Source organism: Ischnura elegans, chromosome 9 (genome assembly GCF_921293095.1).
Source record: "Ischnura elegans chromosome 9, ioIscEleg1.1, whole genome shotgun sequence".
Classification (NCBI taxonomy): Eukaryota; Metazoa; Arthropoda; class Insecta; order Odonata; family Coenagrionidae; genus Ischnura; species Ischnura elegans.
In genome coordinates, this window is record NC_060254.1 from 32,519,273 (window position 1) to 32,541,246 (window position 21,974).

Consider the following 21,974-nt stretch of genomic DNA (forward strand, 5'->3'; position numbering starts at 1 on the left):
TAAACTTGGGTTCATATTGTTATCAAAATATTTACTGAGCAGAAACAGTAGGAATTCAATGAAAATATCATACGTGAATTTCACAAACATTCTTTGTCAGTAAGACAATTTTACTTGAAGAAAATAAATAAAACTACCACTTAATTGCATTTTATACCTTATTGAAATAAAATGAAAGAATTTAGAGCATCATAAATGTACAAGCACCAATTACTCATAAAAATCAAATCATCATCATCATCATTAGTCAACAATCCTAAGATTGGTTTGATGCAGCTCTCCATTTCTCGTGCCATATAAATATAAATTTTCAATATTAAATATCCAACAGTGGGTATATAACATTGCAAATTTGAGAATACAACTCAACAAAATATTCTGAGACTTAGCAACTATGTAAAATTAGTGCTGCAGAAATATAAAGATAGAACAACTATCAAGCAAAAATTAAATATGAAAAATCTTTTTTACTGGTAATGAACAGTTCAAGTATTATGCAGCTATATAATGGCAAACACCAAACGTCACCCAAAAGATTATAGAGAAGCACCACTATCATTAATCATATTCAAAATATATTTACAATCATAGAAATTGAGTATTTCAGCCAAAGAGAAAAACCTTCAGAAGGTAAGTTTGAAGATAAATTGTCTCAAATACAATAAATAGTTACAAAAAAATAAAATATGAAGAAGTTGTACTAAAAATGTCTACTTTTCAATCCTTTACTTTTTGCATATTTTTTCCATTCTATTTATCACCACAGAGAAAAGAGAACCTATATGTATGGAACAATAATTATTCACTTTATGTAGTAGTTAGTGGACAAAATAGTTGTTAAATTTATAAAAGGCATAAAAGAAGAGCGGGTGAATAAAAGTCAAATGAAAGCATTTCTTTGAATTTTCATCCATGCACATGCACTATGAATGAAAAGAATAAGTCCATACACATCAGAAGCAAAAATGATTTTGACATCGTCAATAAATACTCAAAAGAATAAAATTAATTCGACTACCACTGAACTTTCGACATTGAGAAGAATATAATTAATTTTCTTAGCAATTCTTAAAATTTATAATAAACTTTAAAATAACTTAACCAAATACATAATTGTTAAACAATAAAGAAACATACTAGAACATGCAGTAAACTCTTGAAAATACAAAGTCATTAGGACCAATAAACTGGCAATTCGTAACATCAAATTGTAATTATGTATTGGCAATTTGTAACAATAAATTGTAATTTTAGGAATGTTTAATGAATGTCACAAAACTTTTACTATAAAAAACATCACTTATTTTGACATTTAAAAAAAAAACATAATTGGATGTTATATATGTGATTATTTTCAATAAATGATTTTGCAGTAGCTTTAAGGGCAATTATAGTAAAAAACATATTCCACCTTGTATTAAGTATTCTACCATCTCTGCATTTTCGGAATTCCCATGTAATTTTGTAACGTAAACAAAATATCCATTAAACTACAGTGAGTCCTCGTTTAACGTCACCTACCATTCCTGAAAAATGTGACGATAAACGAAATGACGTTAATCGAAGCATAATATCCCATAAAAACAATGTAAAAATTGAATATCGGTTCCTAGACCTCACAATTCCTATGCGAAAAAATTTTGTCGTATCATATCTGGGGCATTTTTTTCGATGGGAATGCCAAACTATGGCATAAATACGAGTTCCTGTCTTCATCGACGACAATAGCAGCAGTGACGTAAATCCTTCTCCATTTTTGTATCTTCCCGCATTTGCTTTTCGGCTTCGCTATGGTGGTCGCCCGGCCGAGCGTCGCCTCGGCATCATCATCGCTGAAGCATCGTCGCAGTTACAGGAACCAAAATTATTGTGAACTCGGCAAAAAAGTGACGACAAAAACTCCGAGTTCTACTCGGAAAAATGCCTTGAAATTGATTTTTAGGTTCCTGAAAACCATTATGTCAAGTAAAACCTTGAATGAATGAATGAATGCTACCAGACGCCACAGACCGGGGATCGGGTGCTCCGGTCCATAGGCCCTACCCTCGCTACGAGAATTTCTTTTCGGACCGGTCAGGAGCGAAATCAAAATGACGGAAATGAGCGAGGGCGGGCAAACTGGGATTATGAAATCGAAGAGATGGTTTTAATTGCGAATTGAGGCGGGCGGGCGTCGCCTGGGTATCATCATCGCTGAAACATCGTCGCAGTAACAGGAACCAAAATTAATGTGAACATTGTTCTCTTGGACATTGTCGTGGAAATGTCTCTAATGCTAAAATTTGCCAAAAACGTAATCGCAATTAACAATATACACACCGTTTTACACTTTAAATGGACTGACCGTATTACCGCCCACGTAACAAACAACCTGCCACGCCCGCCAATTCGCCTTTTTTCTCGCGCGAAATTTAAAATACGTGACGTTATCGCGAAGCGAAGGGACGATAAACGAATCACGGTCGTAAAATTTTCGTGACGTTATCGCGAAATGACGTTAAACGGGGTGACGTAGAACGAGGACTCACGGTATTATGCATAATTGATGAAATTCCCAAACCCATGGCCTGGTGCGAAAAAAAAACATGAGTGCGAAAAAGGTTCACTCTGGGTCATATAGAGATAACATCCCAACTTTAGATGATAATCCAGAGTTGACACCTTTGCTATAAAAGCTTATCTTTTCAAGTTATTTGCCCTTGTTTATAAAAATGACTGTTAATTTTTACTGGGGACTGATATTGAGGTTTGCAATTTCAAAAATTTACTTTTTTGAAACTTCATATTTTCAAATTCGCCTCGCATTTAGCATGGGCTTTTAGTGCGGACCAACCTCTTCGCTTCGTATTACCGGAAATTCACATTACATATCTAGCTTCTTAAAATTAAGAGTTTATGGTAACCATATATTGCAAAGACCTCACCACACCACACATCAGCTAAAACCATTACACCATGTAAATAAGTGACAAAAATCAGCATTCGCATACCCACAGAGCAAACAACAAAAACAAGATTAACACCCACTATTTACAAGAAAGCCAAAACAGCAGAGCATAAAGCAAAATAAAATATTCCCTAAAATAATGCCAGTGTTAGCAAAAGAGAAGAGGTGAGATTCATTTGCTGCCTCCTAAACTTGCATTCTCTAACAGCTATGTCTCCTAAACTTACTGCACAGTGACATATTCCTCAAAAAATTGATACTTTAAAAAAATCATTAGTCTTGATAAATTAAGTGTTTGACCAGTACTGGACATTTAGAGTATCAATTAGGTCCAAAAATAGGATTTCAAATGTAATTATCATAGAAGTGGATAGGTGATGTTAGACAGCCTAATTTTGTTAAAATGTTGGCCTGTCTCATAATCCTTGACAAGCATGTCCATATGTACCTTTTTTAGTTTTACCAGAAAATGTAGAGCAATTTAAAAAAGGGCCTTACACAGCTTGGAGCTACACTGTCAGCAATGAAATGTTTAAGGTCACAGAAAATGTTGACGTATGATGTTCTATGCATTTAATAAGCACCAACAATGATCAATTACTGGGATTATTCTGCTCAGGCATTTTAACACTTACCCCCGTGACCAAAGCTCCAGTTTAACAGAATGCCTTTTAAAAATCCTTTGACATGGCCGTGCAGAGCGCTGCATACTCAACGTGAATGATTGCTCATATGAAGGATTATTACCTCTCACAGTTTGAGTTTTATCCTTCTGTGGGGTTTCCTGTTTGGAAGAGAGATATAAATGTTTATAAATCATATTGATTTCATTAATAGGAATTATATATGCTATGAATACTTAAGAAATATTTCAAACGAACTCAGATTACTGACATGAATAAACTATTTGATGAAAGAAAACAATATGGAATAAAAGAAGAGATAACATGAAGTATATGAATGTATGAAAATATAAGATTCATGATATGGAATAACACTAAGAATTCTGTGAAATGGCAGCATATTTAACAGAATACAGAGAGGTGGATTTGAATTTTATGTATGTATTCACAAAGTTTCTCCCGAATATGCTTAAATATGGAAATCTTTTGTATTTTGAACTGAAGACTTATATTTATTTTTCATTAGAAATGTATTGAAGTGTATTGTCCCTGAATATTTCCTGGATAAATCCTAATTACAACATTTAAAGATTTAACTTCAATAAGAAAAATATCAACTAATAGTGGGGCTCATCATGTTTAAAAATGGAGTACATGAAGCAAACCACCATAAGAGAACTTTTCTTAAATCCTCCATAGAATGATCCCATTTATCTAGGAGTTTTGATCACCCAATTGCTTATAGCTATCACGAACTTCTGAATGCCATAGTCAAAATATGCATAGAGATTTTTGGTAGGCTTCTTTCGAAGGACGTTCAGGTGCTCTTTTCTGACCATTTCAATGTCAGGAATGGTGACAAAATGTTTTCTCAATGGATAGCATGGTTTTTATTTTTGGAGTTCGAAACCCCAATGTGTTAAATCTGGTAACGTGGATGCAGACTAATATGAAGATTTTTTAAAGCCAATAACTTGCAAATCAGAAGCAATGAATGGCACAGTGCATTGTTGAGATGAAGAAGGAATCCATTAGCCTATTTTCCTGGTCTCCTTCTTTATAAATCATTTCCCAAAATGTTGCAGAATGAGTATGCTTATGTTAAATTCAGGATTTACAGTTGTTTCCAAGGGCATACCCTGGATCAATACTGGGGGGGGGGGGGGGGGGGGGGGTGGAGGGGGCAAGCCATGGTCCAGGGGGGAGGGCAAACCAAGTTGTGACATTAGTTTATGAGCTTATTTCCTTGAAAAAATGGTTTTATTTTAGTTACATATCTTATACTAATACATATCATTTTTCGTGGGATAAAAGAAAATTAGTAGAATGCTTTCGTTTCAATTCAGTACTGATTTTGCTTAAAGACTGTTGTGATTTTTGCTTCTAACTGCCCCCCCTGCCCCTTGCTGGGTACGACCATGGGTGTTTCCCAGGGAATGAAATCTGATCGCACTCTACCGTCACTATAAAAAAAAAACAATGAGTATGACGTTTGACTTTTACAAGCTTTTTTAGGACGTTGGAAGTTAAGGGGTTTCCATAAGGAACTCAGCATTTTCATATCAGCCACATACTCAACTTTTACCTCCAATTTTGGCCATGAAATCTGGATTAACTTGAAGAAAATCTTTCAATTCTGTGCAACCTGAAACCCAATTTTCCCTCTGTTCATCAGTGAAAAGTCTGGGAACAAATTTTGCACTCACTTGTCTCATTTGCAAATTATCAGTTAAAATGCTTTGACCACACTCATAGACACTCACTTCTAATGCATGAATAATTATATGTCAGTTCGCACGTACAATATTTGCCTATTTTCGCACATTTTGAGGTTGATGGAATCCTGACCATTTCTTGGCTTCAACAGACTCATTCCTGTTTTTAAATCGCTCATACCACTTTGTAAACAGATTTACCATATTATTGCCAAACACCAATTTCCACATTTCATTAGCTTCTACCACTTTTCTGCAACTTAAAACAAAACGATACGTTGTTTGAAATTCATGATGTGCAACGGATGCTAAGAACACACCTCACTCTAGCATCTCGAGAGACAGTCCTAACATGTTCAAACTTGATACAGTCCGTCTCAGAAGATCAAGCTATCATAAATGTGGCACGAAAAGGTTGTAGCATCATCAATTTCAGCTCTATAATTTCTTTCCTGTATTTTCTTATCAGACCTGATACAATGGAATGACCCAATGAGGGTTACATCAATTGAATGGAAGGAGCAGGCAGGTAAATGTTATTGGAAAAACCTTTGCAGTAAACCATGAAAGCACTTCACATTTTTTTAAAGAAATTTTGTAGTGACAGCCTGAAGAGCGAAATTCATGCTAAATTTATTTTAACAATACTCACTGTAGGGTAAGGGAACTCAAATCTCACGTACGTATCTGAGTCATTAGGGATGTTAAAATTGATACCTCTAATTATGGTCAACTCAACATCATTATCCGATAGATCGGTGTTGCATCTGTAATCACAAAATATATAGGATTAGCTTTCATAAATGACACAAAAATTACCAAATTAAATCATATTATGAATAAGAAAATAACTGTATGCATAGAGCCTTAATACTAATGTCACATTGAAATGACCAAATCCATACTTCAGAATTGCCACTCGGACTGCTGTTATTTTATAAAATCTACAACCAAAAAGTCATTGCTAATTAAAGCTCTTTTGTTTTCATAACCCAATAACAGTAAAATTGAGAAGCACTTTTGGTACTATCAAGGACTACCAGAAATACAATTATGAAAAATTATAACAGTTTTCTATTTTGATGTTTGCTAGTAATCAATTTAGACACCCAATGAGCACAAGAAATGAAAATGGTAGGGACTGGAGAAGTGAAGGAGATGGAAAAGAATCAGTAAGCGTGGTTACCCTTCAACCGCTGATGACGAACCATGCAGTAAGGTCTGATTCACAGCAAGCCTCAACTTGGCAACAAGCTAACAGTTTCTGATTTTTCCCTTGTGTAGCTAGCAGCCCTGAATTCAACTCTTTTGGTTGGAAAATTTGTTGAAGAACACAAGCCAATAAAAATCAAATTAAGATTTTTTTGCTGTTTTAACTGAAATTCTCGTCAACTACACATGTACAGTGCTTTAAAATCTCCAGTAAGTCTTTGAAAAATTAAAATACCAGTTTTTACCAACGTTTGGAACTAATATAATTGTTAAAAACTTCTACTCTAGGATATGCATACGTAACGGCTGCTATACATGATGAATGATCATATGAATGATCACGTGATCATTCACAGGATCATGCGAGCAAAATAGAACATGTTCTAATTTTCACTGAATGATCATGCGCATGAGGGTTCATTCGTGAATTTTTCCGTTATACATGGCAAATGATTTCAATCACATGATCATTCACAATGTAAAGTGGCGTTACGAGTCCATTCTTTGGTTGTATGGACTCTCATATCCAAGCATAAAGATGTTCTGGAAAAAAATTCAGAGCAGAGCTACAGTCACAAGTGTTTAAAACTGAGCCTTTTTTCAAACAAAGATCGATGAAATAATTTTTAATGCCAAAACAAGTTGCTGATAATACTGAAGAAAAGTAGGAATAAATTTTCTTTCATTTCCAGTAGAGATGGGTCGAATAGCAGATTTCTCGAACAGGAATATCGAATTCGAATATTAAATCATTGCTCGAATATTCGAATACCACGAATACTAGCATTGCGCAAAGCATACTAAATGTACGTTTCTTCTTCTATTTCCCTTGATGAATGTACAAATAAAAAGGTATACAGTGGAACCTCGATTTATCAGTTTTCAAGGGGATGGACGAAAAAAACGATGAATGCGGAAATGTTTGACTAGGTTGCTTATGCAGCAATAAAACTCAGGATTTTGGTGAGTAATTGTGATTTCTTTTAAAGGATTCAAACAGGAATTTAGCTGATTAATAGAATATTTCACTGCTCTAACCCGCAAATTTGATGTAGTTCGTCAACTTGCCTAAAACGGCCTTGCATGCACTAAAAGACTCTTCTCTACATTTTTCCGAGTCAAATACCAACGACGTGCATGCGACAGTGTATGACACGAAATTCAAAGTATTCGAGGTATTCGAGATAGTACCTTTAGTATAATTATTCGAGATCTCAAATATCAAATACTTTCTAGTATTCGAGGTATTCGAGTATTTGCGGATACTATTTGCACATCTCTAGTTTCCAGTTTAATTCATAGCAACCAATTGAAATACTGACATATAACACTTCAAACATGGGCACCTTGACCTTTTACAACAGCAGTAAGCTACCATGCTCCCATATATGCTATTATACTTAGAGTTAATTCAGGATTAGGGTACTTAAGTACTAACTGGACGATTGAAAATGTTTTGTTTTCATAGTGAAAACGAGGAGGTGCTGTTTTCATGACTTCATCCTCTCCCTTGTTCGATGCCTCCATTTTGTAGGCAGTATTGGCAGCTCTCACAGCATCCAAGTCCTTTTTGGAGTGTGATGCCATCTGCTCAAAACGGTTTCCACTGCTCACATCACCGATTGCACGGAAGTGATCTCTCGTATTCATACACATCTACATAAATATCATAAAAGAAGAAAGAATGAAAATTTTTAAATGCAATACTTATCGTAATATGGACATGCTAGATGTAAGACACTGACATAGCCAGAAGGCACTGAATTTTCCATGACAAAGACACAGGAGCTGGATGACAAAACTTGCCACTCAAATTCAAAAATTGGTGGATAAGTTCAAACATTACTTTAAAATTTACCAAGTACTTTGAAAATTTAGATCTTCATTTTAACCCAAATGTACACAAACCATTTAATTATTGAGGAGGCTATTTATAGTATACCATATGAACAATGCAGATACAATGTAACACCTATGTTGCAAGTCGAAGGCCAGCGAGTGGGAGAGTGACATGTTAAGTAAGTGTAGAGGGTTGCCTAAGGCCAACTTATAAGGCTTCCCTGTGCATTCGAAGTGCATCGTGAAAGGTTCCTCAGTATCTGTTAACCTTGAATGATACATGCATCACCATCACTGCATTTCATCACTAAATTCATCTCCAATGCCAAACAGCTGGAAGAGTTCAATGGAATACATGCATCATGCAGGTTGCCTAAAGGAAATTTTAGTATTGAAATTACTTAAAAGGAGAAACCATCTCCTTATATATTTATTTCTACTCTATAGATACCTTTTTCTCAACTTATACGCAACAAACTCTACAAATGAGGTACCAAAATGCACAGAATTTATCAAAGAACATGCGACGGCATATCTTACTTCCTAAATATTGCCTGCCTTTTTTTCTACATTTTAAAATTAGAAACGTGCCTATCCCTCGGTGGACCTGCATCGAAAAGAGCGGGGGAAGCCCGCTGGGAGCGGGCGCATCACGTTCGTAGTAATTATTTTTTCAATGAAGGCAACAACTACATGAAGCATGAATGGAATCCATAATGCTCCTTACAGGAATGGAAACAGAATTGAGTAGGAAAACCACAAAAAACGACAGGATTTAATCCTAGCCTTTCTTAATCAATATCTAAATTTTAACATTCATAAAAACTCAATTATCTCCCAAAAACAGATACAACAGCTCAGAGAACCAGAATACAAAAATTTATCATGAAAAATGACTTACCATAACTTGTTTTGAAAGATCTTCCTCCAGCCTTTCATATATTTCAGCTATGCTCCCAGGTATACACTCTTCCACCGAAACAAAGTCAAAATCAGTCTCAAGGAGAGCAGCCTTTTCTTCTGGAGGCAGGGGTAGCTAGAATAACACATGCAATATTGCTCATTAACAATTTATTAAGTTATCACAAAATTCATCATTTCTATGGGTTTATTATAATAGCAGTGCTCTCTAGGTTAAACTTAATGAGAGATTCTCTAACTGCTACCTAACTGTCATCAGAATTTCAACCAACACTAAGAATAAACATTTTGACCACTATGGTTAATTATGCACTACCTACAGTAGAGCCTCCAATATACTCGTTCAAAAGACCAATATTTGAACTATTTATGACTTCTGAAGACATTCCTCGTAAAATTCCCTAATTAATTTCTCTAATCACCTCTATCCACTATTTCCTACCAATTTCAACCTTATTATAAAGAAAATATACCGTATTTCCTGGCCGATAAGACGCACTTTTTTCTCCAAAATGTGCTGTAAAATTAGCCTGCGTCTTATGCGCCGATGGTATACAGATATCACGGGTATAACTTCGTCCTATAATAAGCAACCGTCTTGACAGGATAAATAAATACCATTAAGTATTTTTTAGTGTATCAGGCATTGAAAATAGTTCAATTCAATAAAAATTTTGATAATAGCACTCTTTTGAGCAGGTTGTGAGAAATAAAGTTTTAATACGTTGATGTCTAACTCCCTTTAAAAAAATTCCCGGATAAATCAGAAATGCATACAATGTAGCATGTTTAGTTTAATCTTGCAATAGGTGCTGCTGCAAAACTTACATACATTGAGCTAAAGGAGATGTCATCTATATGCTAATTCATTGTATCTCTCACGATAAACTCATGAGTCTACCGGCACTCATCCTTAGGTAACAAAGTATGAGCTCGGTGTTCAGTCAGTTCAGTGCGTAATACGTATCTTTCTATTTAGTCTGCACATGTGCTTCTAAGCACAGAAACTTGGTAATTTCTGTATAAAAAGTCAAAATTGGAATAACCTAATGGGATCTAAAGAGAGGAGATTGTCGTACAGTACTGCATTTAAACTTGAAGTCGTGAAATATGCTTCGGAACACGGCAACCGGGCAGCTGCAAGGCGTTTCGGCCCACCTCCAACCGAGAAGATGATACGAGAATGGCGGAAGCAGAAGGTAGATTTAATGAATGCAAATAAGAGTAAGAAAACTTTACGTTCATGTTCTCCGAAATGGCCAAAGCTTGAGGAGCACGTTAAGACCTGGATAATAAATCACAGGAAGAACGGGATCACTGTTTCAACAAAAATGATTTTAATGGAAGCGAGAAAGTTGGCGATAGATATGTCCATTGCCGATTTTTCTGGGACAACGCCGTGGTGTGAAAGATTTATGAAGAGAAATGCATACTAAACCCACAATAGCACAAAAACTGCCACCCGAATACGAAAGAAAAATTATCAAATTCCACAAATACGTACTTAACCTGAGAAAAATGAAGTGTTTTGAAATAGGACAGATAGGAAATATGGATGAGGTTCCCATGACATTTGATGTGCCATCAAATAGAACTGTGTATGTTAAAGGTGCAAAGACAGTTACGATAAAGACTTCCGCTAACGAAAAAACACGCTATTCTGTTGTCCTTGCGTGTTGTGCTGATGGTTCAAAACTCCCTCCTTAGTTGATCTTAAAACGAAAAACGCTGCCTAAGTGCACAATTCCACATGGAATTTATATTCATGTTCATCCTAAGGGATGGATGGATGGAGAGGGTATGAAACTGTGGTTGCAGAGGGTGTGGTCCCAGCGTCCAGGTGGACTTCTGAAGAAATCGTCTTTGTTAGTGTGCGATCAGTTTAAGGCCCATATAACGGAGTCTGCAAAAATCCTTGCTACAGAACTGAAGACGCATCTTGCTGTGATTCCTGGTGGATTGACTTCTCAACTGCCGCCTTTGGATGTTTCAATCAATAAACCATTCAAGGGATTTATGCGTGAAGAATGGATAAAGTGGATTGAGGCACCAACTCACGATTTCTCACCGACCGGAAGAATGAAACGGCCGTCAATTTCTACCGTTTGTGAGTGGGTGAAAAAGTCCTGGCAGAAAGTAAAAACTGAGACTATAATAAAGTCTTTCAAAAAGTGTGGAATCAGCAATACGCTGGATGGAAGTGAAGATGACATTTTGTATGAGGAAAGTGATGACTCCCAAGAAAATATCTACGCGTATGATTTTAGCAGCAGTGATGAGGAATTTCTGGGGTTCTATGATGAATAAACTCTGATATATTTGCTAATTAATAATTTTAAAATTTTTTAATATTAAAGTTCCGTTTTTATGTAAAATGTTATCATTAAAATTCTTTTTTGTATTATCCAAGTATTTTAGTTTTTTTCGTAAATTCTAACCTGAAATATCCAGGTGCGTCTTATGCGCCGGTGCGTCTTATAGGCCGGGAAATACGGTAATTATTTATTAAATTCAGTCTTAACTTTGTGAAAGTTACACAGATTCGTAGTGGAAGTAACCAATACTTCAATGCAATGCCAGCCAGAGATAAAAAAAAGCATGACAGAAGGAAAAGGAATACTGCCAGGAAAAATATCATGAACGTATTATCCATCTCTTCCAATTGCCTGTTTGAACTTTCCTCTTTAATAGAGCAGAAAACTGACACTCCACTATATTATCGAAAACTTTTTAGTACACCATGCTCCTTCCTACTGAAATAATAGCAAGGTATTTTCTTACATGAACGAAATAACTTTCAGGCAACAGATCAATAACTTTACATGCATGCTGGAGATTTTCTTTGACATCTATTATATTTCTGTAGAAGTTAACGGCTGCCAAAAGAACAAACTGACATCATGAATTAATAGCATTTAAAATGATGAGGTTATACCTCATCACAAAAATATACACTTTAACCTTGTTTGTACTACATATAAATCAGGAATGGAATTCATAGACTTACTGTATCCATGTCCACTGGTAGACCATTTTGTGTAGCCTCAATGAGTGGATCAATCCCCTTGGCATTCCTTAAATGTTCTCTAGCTTGAGCAACATCACCCCGTTTCTTAGCTTCCAATGCCGCCTTTTTGAATGCTGCTTGCCTTTTGATCAGAACATCATACTGACGGTCCAATCTTGTAGACTGGTTTCCAGGCCCACTAACTGGACTCGGAGTAGCAATTTTACCTCATAGAAAAAAGAACCATCTATTAATAGCCAGTGCAAAGTGTGTTTATAATGAGATAACAATACATCTGTTTACAATAAGGATCACAGAATGTAGTTTAAAGTTTCAAAGGCCTAAGTTTCCAGAGATTTCGATTGAAATATATGCACAATTAACAATAATTACATTATCTCAAATATGTTAGAAATTCAAATCTAGAGGTGTGAGGGGAGCAAAACTTCTTAATTTTGAAAATCAGAGGTGCTTTAAAAGTGAGGTTATTTTTGTGTGTTACTGGTGGCATGAATTTTTCATCTAGTAGGAATATGATGATGCTATAAAACAGGGATTGGCAACTTTTTTGAGCCTGCAGAGTGCATGTTAAAATTGGCATGGTAATGACACCAATACTTTCACATCATACTTTTAAACATAACTACAAATTTAAGCAAATGAATAGGGTAGTTTCCTTCATCAAAGAAAACGAAAGGCATTGATTGCGATTCGTTACCCACCATTGGTGCATTCATAATATACAAATTATTTGGTTTTAGAAATCCCAGTTTAGGCGAATGGCAATGGTCAATTTTAACCGCATTTGAAAAAGGCCAGATTGGCGCCCATGCGATGCCACTCCAAGTGACGTCACAGGGACCTAGTTTCTATACGAGTAGATCGGAGTTTTACATCGTTTGAGATTACCAGTGCATGCATGAGGCACAGAGCTCAGGGAAACATGTCTTAATAATCACCGATTAAAACTGGCTATGGTCGAAAAGTTTCCTTCGTTTGGTAAGGTATTAATAATCCTTAATTAAGCCAAGGGCTACCTGCTATCAGGGTACTCTGCTACCTGCTAGCAGGGTACTCTGCTACCTGCTAGCAGCCTGCATCAGCTGCCTAGCAGCGCACATGTCCTCACCCCAAGGTCCCCTCACTTTGCGGCAGCGGGAACCAGAACGACGTCACACAGGCTTTTCCCAGCATTCATACTTAGCCGTCGCGTTTTCGTGCGCTTGAAAATTTTCACTTTTCATTTAATCGCGAAAAATAGATGTCATCATTTAAAAATCTAAAAGTCTGAAATGCGTGCTCCAGGAGTAATAATCTTTCGATTTAGGCAATAAAAAAATAAAAGGAAACCACTCTATTCCACCATAAGCAATTTGATCATCTAAAAGGGTTTTTAAAAAAATTTTGGCAAATACTTTTCTGGTTCAAATGAAATTGTTTTGGGTCTACATGTGGCCCGTACACCTTGGGTTACTTACACAGCTCTAAAATATACATCAAACATCATTTTACAACCAGTATTTGAGTAACAAAAACATTCACGCACACAATGGAGACCGTATAATGAGGGCTCTGAATTCTATGGAAATCATTCGGTACATGCAGCACCCATATCTGATGGTGAAGGATGAAGCCCCTCAATGCCCAATATTTTCTAACTTTAATTTTCTTTCAGTTACATGCTATAGCATATTAACATGACACAATTGAATAATCAGTGATGCATGCAATCAGAAACATAGAGCCCCTGTAAAGACTATCAGTTGCAGGATCATAATATTGCGAATCATAAAGCCACCAAATTTTGGTAATTGGAAACAAGTGCTTAATGTCTCATATATTCTTGGCTCCTGAGTTTCTGTCGCTCAGTCAGAGCTGCACAATCATTTTTGCTACACTTCGAAACTGTAACTGACAAAAGTGACCAAACATTGAAATACCGTATTTGACGGCATATAAGATGCACTTTTTTTTCCCTAATATGGTCTCAAAAAATTTACCTCCATCTTATACATGGAGGACACAGGTTAAATTTCAATACTGAATGCTATTTTTAGCCCCGATAAAGATCTAGACACACACAACTTTTTCTACATCAGTAATAACTATTTTATCAGGTTTAACTGAAATTTTCCAACAAAAATATAGCTCAAAAGAGAGCACTGGGATGGTTTCCTTCCATTCCCATCACATTGTAAACGAAACTATTAGTGCTCGCTCTGCCCTCGGTGTGGAGAAGCGGGGAGTAGCACATAGTACAACATTGTACTACTTGTTCAACATATGATGCCCGACACTCAGGCGACACACGTGTCCGTATCGGTGCTACTCTGTATAAACGTGTTGGTAAACTATTTGTATAAAAAAAGTATACCCCGGAAAATATGACTACAGAAAACAAGAGATTAAGCTATACAATTCAGTATAAACTAGGAGTGTTAAACTATGCCAAAGTGCATGGAAACAGAGCAGCAGCAAGGCATTTCGATCAAAAACCTACCGAAAAAATGATACGTACTTGGCGACTGCAGGAAGATAAACTAAAGACTGCTAAAAACAAAAACATTACGACATTCTCGTTTTCAATGATGATGACAGTGAAACGGATTTGTATGGTTTTGAAAGTAATTAAAGTCTAATTTCATGATAGGCAATGTTTTTCTTGAACCTGTGTTTTTTGTTGTTTCTGCTTTATTTTGTATAATGTATGATTGCTTGCCGTTCATTAATTTATTCAGCATTGAAATTTACACACTATGTTCGAAATAGCTTGCCATTTGTTAATTTTCCTTAATTAAAAATATGTTTGGTAATTGCATTCAATGATTATTTATTTGGCTTTTATGAAATGTGAGAACTAAAAGAAACAATATTTTAAATTATTGTGGTACCGCGCTGTCGTGTGGGCCATTGAAACTTTATTTCTTGTGCGTGGCCTTCTAAATAAGGGTGCATCTTAAATGCCGTCAAATACACTATTTTTTTAAATCAGTGTCTCTCAAAATCTCAAAAGAATTTTCTGGTTACAGTCTTGAAGTATAATCATAGTCCTGGTACAGCATTATGAATAAATCAGTGAAAGACTGACTAAAACGGAGTGAAAATTTTCAGATTTCGAAGTTTACTTGGGTGCACAAAACTAATTCCTACTTACCACTCTGTGCAACAGAGGAAGGACTGGGGGCAGGTTTGTTGGGAGTGACAGCAGGCTTGGCTGGTTCCTCAGGTAAATTTTCACCAGAAGTCATAGGCTCACTGTCATCATCAGGCTTCGGAATGGGCTGGCCAGGTATGGGGGCAAATCCTGATTAAATTGTGAACATAAAAAACAAAATATTACAGACAGAATAAGAAATGAGTGCCAAAACTATACTGAAAGAATATAAAAGTTCTAAAAGAGCCTCAAATATGAAAATATTTTTGATCACCAGCACTTTTTGTAATGCAACATGAAATAAGAACAGACTTCGTCCATTCAAGATTTAAATTAGATGACAAGATGCAATTTCTTCATCAGGAAGTTAATTTTAATGTTGAGATTCACTACAGTCCGGCCGCTGAGAGTTGTCTGTTGACAGCTAGAAGGGGTAGGGGGCAAGGTTGCCAGGTAAGAAAGGGAAACGCCCAATTCACATGTAAACAAAAGGGTTCCGTGAAGAAAGCAGCCAGAAGGGATGACGAAGGATCCAATGGAAGAATCCTTTGTTTCGGTGATTCTAAGAAAGGGCTTGTTTTGGTGGCTTAGGCTTATTTCAGTGCTTCATATGTATGTGACAAGGTGGTATGACTAGGTAAGGGTGTGAGATGCATTTGGGGGACAGCCATTGGTTGCAAACCATGTTGGCGCAGGGTTCTCTACCCCTCCTTTTACAGTGCCATCGGACAACTCTCGCCGGCTGGAATGTAATTTATGTTACATTACAGCTCTATTTTAAGTATTACTCATACGTAATAATGATCCACTTTACTTTCAAAGTTTTTGAACACATAAACAGACAAAGAACAGACAGCCAGAACTAGCTTCTATACAAGTAACATATTATTAAATGAAAATAAGTCATTATTTTTATGGAAAATAAGTATAAATGCACCTGATTACATTTTCTAAAAGTGACAGTAATCCAGCTGAATTCTTTTTTCAACAATCATAGAATGATCAATTTTAAGCGTAGATTTTCCTATTTTCTTATCATTATTTACAGTTTGTGCACAATAATAAAACTAGGCAAGTGGAATTGAAAAATTGCAGTTACTTGAATATAAATTATAATTCTGAAATTATTCTCACCTGGGGGAGTAGGCAGCTCATCAAATGGGACTGGTTTGCCTTTCTTGTGGTCATTAATGGCAGTTTGATATTGCTTTACAATACGTCCCAATCGCCTTGCTTTGGAACTATTTCCTTCTTCTTTGGCAGACTGCTCAGCTTCCTTGAAACGCTGCAAACGTTGCTCCAAAGCCTCCAGTACTGACGAGGGGGCAGGGGGTGGGGGAGGAGGTGGGGCTGAAATGTAAACAATACCAAAGTTTCAATTATTCTGAACAATGAATTGAAGTTTATTTATAAAGCAAAATACTCAGCAACAGAAAAAGCAATCTCATTCCCTTCACATCCCATTCACAACCATGACTGGACAGGTATACATATAACCTCAAATTTGCCACAAACTCTGCAAGCATACAGGTTAGCACCATATGTACTGAAAGCTAAAGTAGACACATAATGTTCCAACTTTCATTTTTATTTTCTTTATTCATCTCAATTACCCCCCCAAACACAGCAAAATATGGCCTTTACAATGGGAGTTTAAACAATCAACATCAGACGATAACACACAGCCATTTCCTTGATGGGGAAACCTATCCACGTGGGACTCGAACCTGAGATCTTCGGTATGGTAGGCAAGGACTTATCCTTGCCGCCACCGAGGCCGTCATTGATTAAATGTGCTGATTTTATAATTAAAATGTATTCCCATTCAAGAGAAGGCAATTCCCAACATATTTCCAATATATGTACTCCAGAAATTTTGGACACACACCATTCACCCTGCTCCTTCAATAAAATTTCTGGGCATTCAGGTACAGTGGAACCTCGATCTGTCGTTTTTCAGGGGGATGGATGAAAAGAACGATGAATGCGGGAAAACGATAAATGCGGGAATGGTTGTCCGGGTTGCCTATGTCCCAGGATCCGCTGGATTTTTGCGAATTGACATCCATTAATGGATTCAAACGAGATTTCAGCTGATTACAGGAATATTATTACTTTATCGAAACACTTAGGTCATATTGTTGATTCGACTTATCTCTCTTTCTAATATCCTAAGGGAACAAGCCGCCTTGCTAAAAAATTTTTGAACTCCACTCGGAATTTTCACTGCTATTTCACTGTAAAAATTCTTATCCATCAAATGCCATTTCAAGTACACGTATTTACGCGAGAAATGTGTGTGTTATGCCTCAAACAACTGATTTCGCCGTCGCAGTGATTGGTCATGAGATGGATCAAGAAGGCCAAAAATAGTTTATTATTGGAAATGTTCCTTTCTAGCAATGAAATTTTTAATATGATTGAGGCAATGTGGCCTTAATCGTCAGCGGCACACCCACCTGATCCTCGGCTTCATCCCACGTCTTGTTTTCACCTGGGATCTCGCTCTACCCCCACCCCTGCCGTGATGTGCTACCGGACATACCGAGGCGTTCTGCAATATTCACGCATTCTAGCCCGGATTCTTTTCTTCATCATCAATTATTTTCAGTCCATCTTTTAAAGTTCTCACTTGTGTCTTCGGAAGGGCCATGGTCCGAAGACGAATAAGAATAAAACTAATAAAAATGAAACCGGACTCCATTGAACCCACACGGAAAACACTCGCTAGTTTTAAGTCAACCCACCCCGGAAAGTACGGAACCACTCGTACGAGGTGAAGTTCGGCACTAATTATCCATCGCGTACGGCGTAGGCAGAGCTTACTGCAGAGGGTGAAGCATGACCATATGACTGCGCAATGAAATTTTTTATCCTATAGAGAAGGCAAAGTACCCACTCATTTCTAACAATAAGTAGCGTAGCTCTAGATGAGCAGATGAATTCAGATTGCTAGTCGATAGAAACAAAATATCCTGAGAAGACATCGCTTCGTTAGCAACTCAGACAAGTGAAACTTGTAGCATAACTCGTAAATTGTAACCAGACTCGTAATTGTTTTCGAAAAAAATCGCATCAACTGCCGTGAAGCTCACTATCAGCTGCGAGGATATCGTTATTCGCTAGAAATCACCATTGTATTATCCCAACTATGTATTTCCTTGCTTAAAATGCTTAAATAACGTTAGAAATGCGTCGTGTTTGGTATCAATCTTTACTGAATTACGTGCACATCACTAATATCACAATATAATAAAAGTATAATACCAAATGCCGAAATTCATTTTTAGATACCTTTTGGGCTAATTGGTGATTCATGCAGCAGTTGACCTCCACCTTTGAAGCGAGTCGGCTAAAAAAAAGTCAGCAGTCGAGAGAGGGGGAGGCGTGAAAAAGGTTTCTTTTGTTCTCGAGTAACTTGATATTTTCTTTCGAAGCTAAGGTCGTCGTAATACGATCCATGCTCGAGCTGGGACCTTTTTTTTTATTTCAGAGATGAAGAAAGCTTCAACCGGGGGGAGGGGAGGGGGAGGCGAGTGCTGAATGTAACTATCCCACGGCACTCTGCTTCTCCCTATCGCATTTCAATCTCCCGGGGAAGATTCGAACTATGTGTCTGTTGTGATTAGCCATAAATAACACGTTGTAAACACTTCGTCTCATTTTTATCAAACGATGAATGCGGGAAAATTATTCGACGGGACCGCGATCTTCAAACGATAAATGCGGGAAAACGATACTTCGGGGAACGATAGATGCGGGAAAAAATTACATTGTCTATATGGACCTTAATTTGGGACCAGGAGCGGCGAACGATGAATGCGGGAAAACGATGAATGCGGGAACGATAAATCGGGGTACCACTGTATCTGATGATCTTGAATTGGCATTACACGTTGATGTTGTGACTAAGAGAATTTCACCTGGTATTGGTTTATTAGAAAATTATCAGAAATAATCTCCATTAAGGCACTTAGGATGCTTTACCATCTACCTCTACTCCAGATCAGACCAATTCTTTGGATTGATTTTCAGCTTAAATCTAGTCTTTACAATATCTATTATGGATAGAAACTTCTCTCTCCTCTCCCTGTCTCTGCTATGATTGAAATGTCATCCACAAATCGCTGCATGCTAATCTTTTCGCCACAAAAAGCACTACAGTTGTTCATTTATTTATGTGACACTGAAATCAAAGGAAAGCCTTAACAATCATACCTTTCTGAGGAGGAGGAGGTTCATTCGCTACTTCTTCCTCTGCATTTTCCTGAGGCTCTGATTTTGTGACCAGACTTGTCCTCATCCTTGGTGGAGGCTTAGGAGCTTCCCTGACAGGAACTAAAGGCACAGATGGTGCTTTATGAGGCATTGGAGGCATCTCCGACAAATCTACCGGCTGCCCACTCTTCACTGCTGCTATTACGGAGTCAAATTGCTAAAAGAGATCAAATGAAAATTTATGATACCACCTCCAGATTGAACTCCATCGAAGCTGCTTAAAGCCATGATGATCAAAATACACACAGTTGTTCACTTATACAGTAGGTTGAATAGGTTTACCCCAGCTATCAAAGCGATGAAGCATAGAGCAGAATGGACGAGAAAAACAATAATTTCAATTAGAAATACGCAGATTGAAAATCACGTGGTGATAGCCACAGTATATGATGGTAAATTATAAAAATTGTTTATCATCACTACAGGAAAGGTTTTTAAGGTGAATAAAGCAAGATTTAAAAATTTATTCGACTTGCACCGTAAAGCACAAGAATATTTTAATACCCCTGAAAAACACAACTTGCACATCACATCCATACAACGAAACCCCCAACAGCGAAGTCTTGGTTTTTTAAGTCCCAACAAATTTTTTAAATGGAGGTTTATACTGTATATCCAAGAATGAAAGGTGATAAAAAATTTTCATTAAATTCATAAATGTATTTACATTTAATAGGAAAGATAGTTACTAAAACCTAATTTTTTTCATAAAATTAGATAGCAACATGTTCTAACATGAAAACTATTTTAGAATTCTTCTCATAATTCGTGCTATTTTATTTCATATAATCATAAACAATTACTATTCTCACTTCAGTGTCAAATATGAAGGAAACATAAAAATACAAAAAGAGCCAATGTACCTTTGTCTATTCCATGAAAAAAGCATAAGTTAGAAAGATTACTCGGCTAAAATCATTTGTGGAATCCATTATGGACATTAAAGTTGTTATGGTGCTCAAGCTTTTGACACAATATCTTCTAATATTTTGGTTGGTTTATTAGGTACATTATTACCTTCACAATTCTGACATACTTCAGGGCAGATTCATTATCACCATTCTTTTTAGCTGAGACAGCTTCATGTCGGTAAGCATTTCTCCTTTCATTGAGAGTGGTTAACACGATGTCTTCCGATCCCTGAGGTGTTGTGGGGGCATTGCTGTCTAGAGCAGGTGTTGGCACAGTAGGTGAAATTGCAGGTGGCAATGACTGAGGAGCCTCAGAAGGCAATGGGTCTGAATAGAAAAAAATCACTAAAATGAATATCTTACAGACTTTCAGGTTAGCAAATAATAATTCACAAAAATGTAATTATTACATACAATAACAAAATTTGCATTTCAAATATAAATAACAATAATAACATGGGGAGTATGTATCCTGGATTTTAAATGATACTAAAGAGTTACTACACATACAGTCTAACAATGGCACTTGCAGGTGGCACATTGAACACCAGCAAATGCAACAGCAAAGCAGTTAAGCGGCACCTAATGCCGGGTCTACACTAGTAACTTAAGTGATTCTTAAGTTGGCTCTGTATTTAAGTTGGTAGTGTAGGTGTCACCAGCTTCATTTAAGTACACCTCCACTTAAGTCATCTTAGAACCCAACTTAAATTGCGTAGGCAACTGTTTCCGCACGGTTGAAGCCCTTCATGTGTTGTAAATGGCACATAATACCCATCTCACATCATCCCGTTGATTATGTTCTAAGTTGTGCTGTATTGTATGATGTGGTTATTGAGCGTTCTATTTCGTTAGTTAATTTCTAGTGTTGGGGATATTAATTCGACGAATTTATTTTGTAGTGTTTCTCATCTTAATGTTTGGAAGGAAATTTCTTAGCTTTTCTACAAAAAACACACACTTTATTGCCGACTAGTTTCGGTTACACTGTACCATTTTCAAGACTAGTGATACACATCAGAATTTGCCGGTATATATACTCTGTGGTCGGGTGATTGGAGGGGAAGGGGAGAGGTAAGTGACGGGAATGGTGAAGGAGGGAAGGGATAGGGGAAAAACCAGAGGTAGTTACAAAGAAGAGCGTGGGTTGGCGTCACAAGGATTTTTTGGGGTGTAATAGTGGAATGTCTAGGAGGGGGGAGTGGAAAGGGAAAAGGTGGTCATTAGCAATGGGTTCTTTCCTCTTTACAATTTTTAAGGCCACCAAGCGGATTTTACCCCGGAATTGCTGCACCGAGTCAAAAAAGGAACACAGCTGGACATCAGAGAACAGTTGGAAATTTTAAAAATTGTAAAGAGGAAAGAAC

At 36.8% G+C, this 21,974-nt stretch overlaps 1 protein-coding gene across 2 annotated transcripts in view; it reads right to left on the bottom strand.

Annotated features, from left to right (window-relative positions):
- LOC124165773 (coiled-coil and C2 domain-containing protein 1-like) overlaps positions 1-21,974 on the bottom strand; it is a 50,183-nt gene that overhangs the window by 18,525 nt on the left and 9,684 nt on the right. For both annotated transcript variants that reach the window (XM_046543265.1, XM_046543266.1), the window contains exons 6-14: positions 20,714-20,934; positions 19,637-19,853; positions 16,553-16,768; positions 15,419-15,568; positions 12,265-12,491; positions 9,238-9,372; positions 7,936-8,153; positions 5,938-6,052; positions 3,583-3,731 (exon numbers count right to left, since the gene is read on the bottom strand). In XM_046543265.1, the coding sequence (XP_046399221.1) occupies positions 3,583-3,731; positions 5,938-6,052; positions 7,936-8,153; positions 9,238-9,372; positions 12,265-12,491; positions 15,419-15,568; positions 16,553-16,768; positions 19,637-19,853; positions 20,714-20,934 (1,648 nt within the window). The remainder of the gene's footprint in view (positions 1-3,582; positions 3,732-5,937; positions 6,053-7,935; positions 8,154-9,237; positions 9,373-12,264; positions 12,492-15,418; positions 15,569-16,552; positions 16,769-19,636; positions 19,854-20,713; positions 20,935-21,974) is intronic.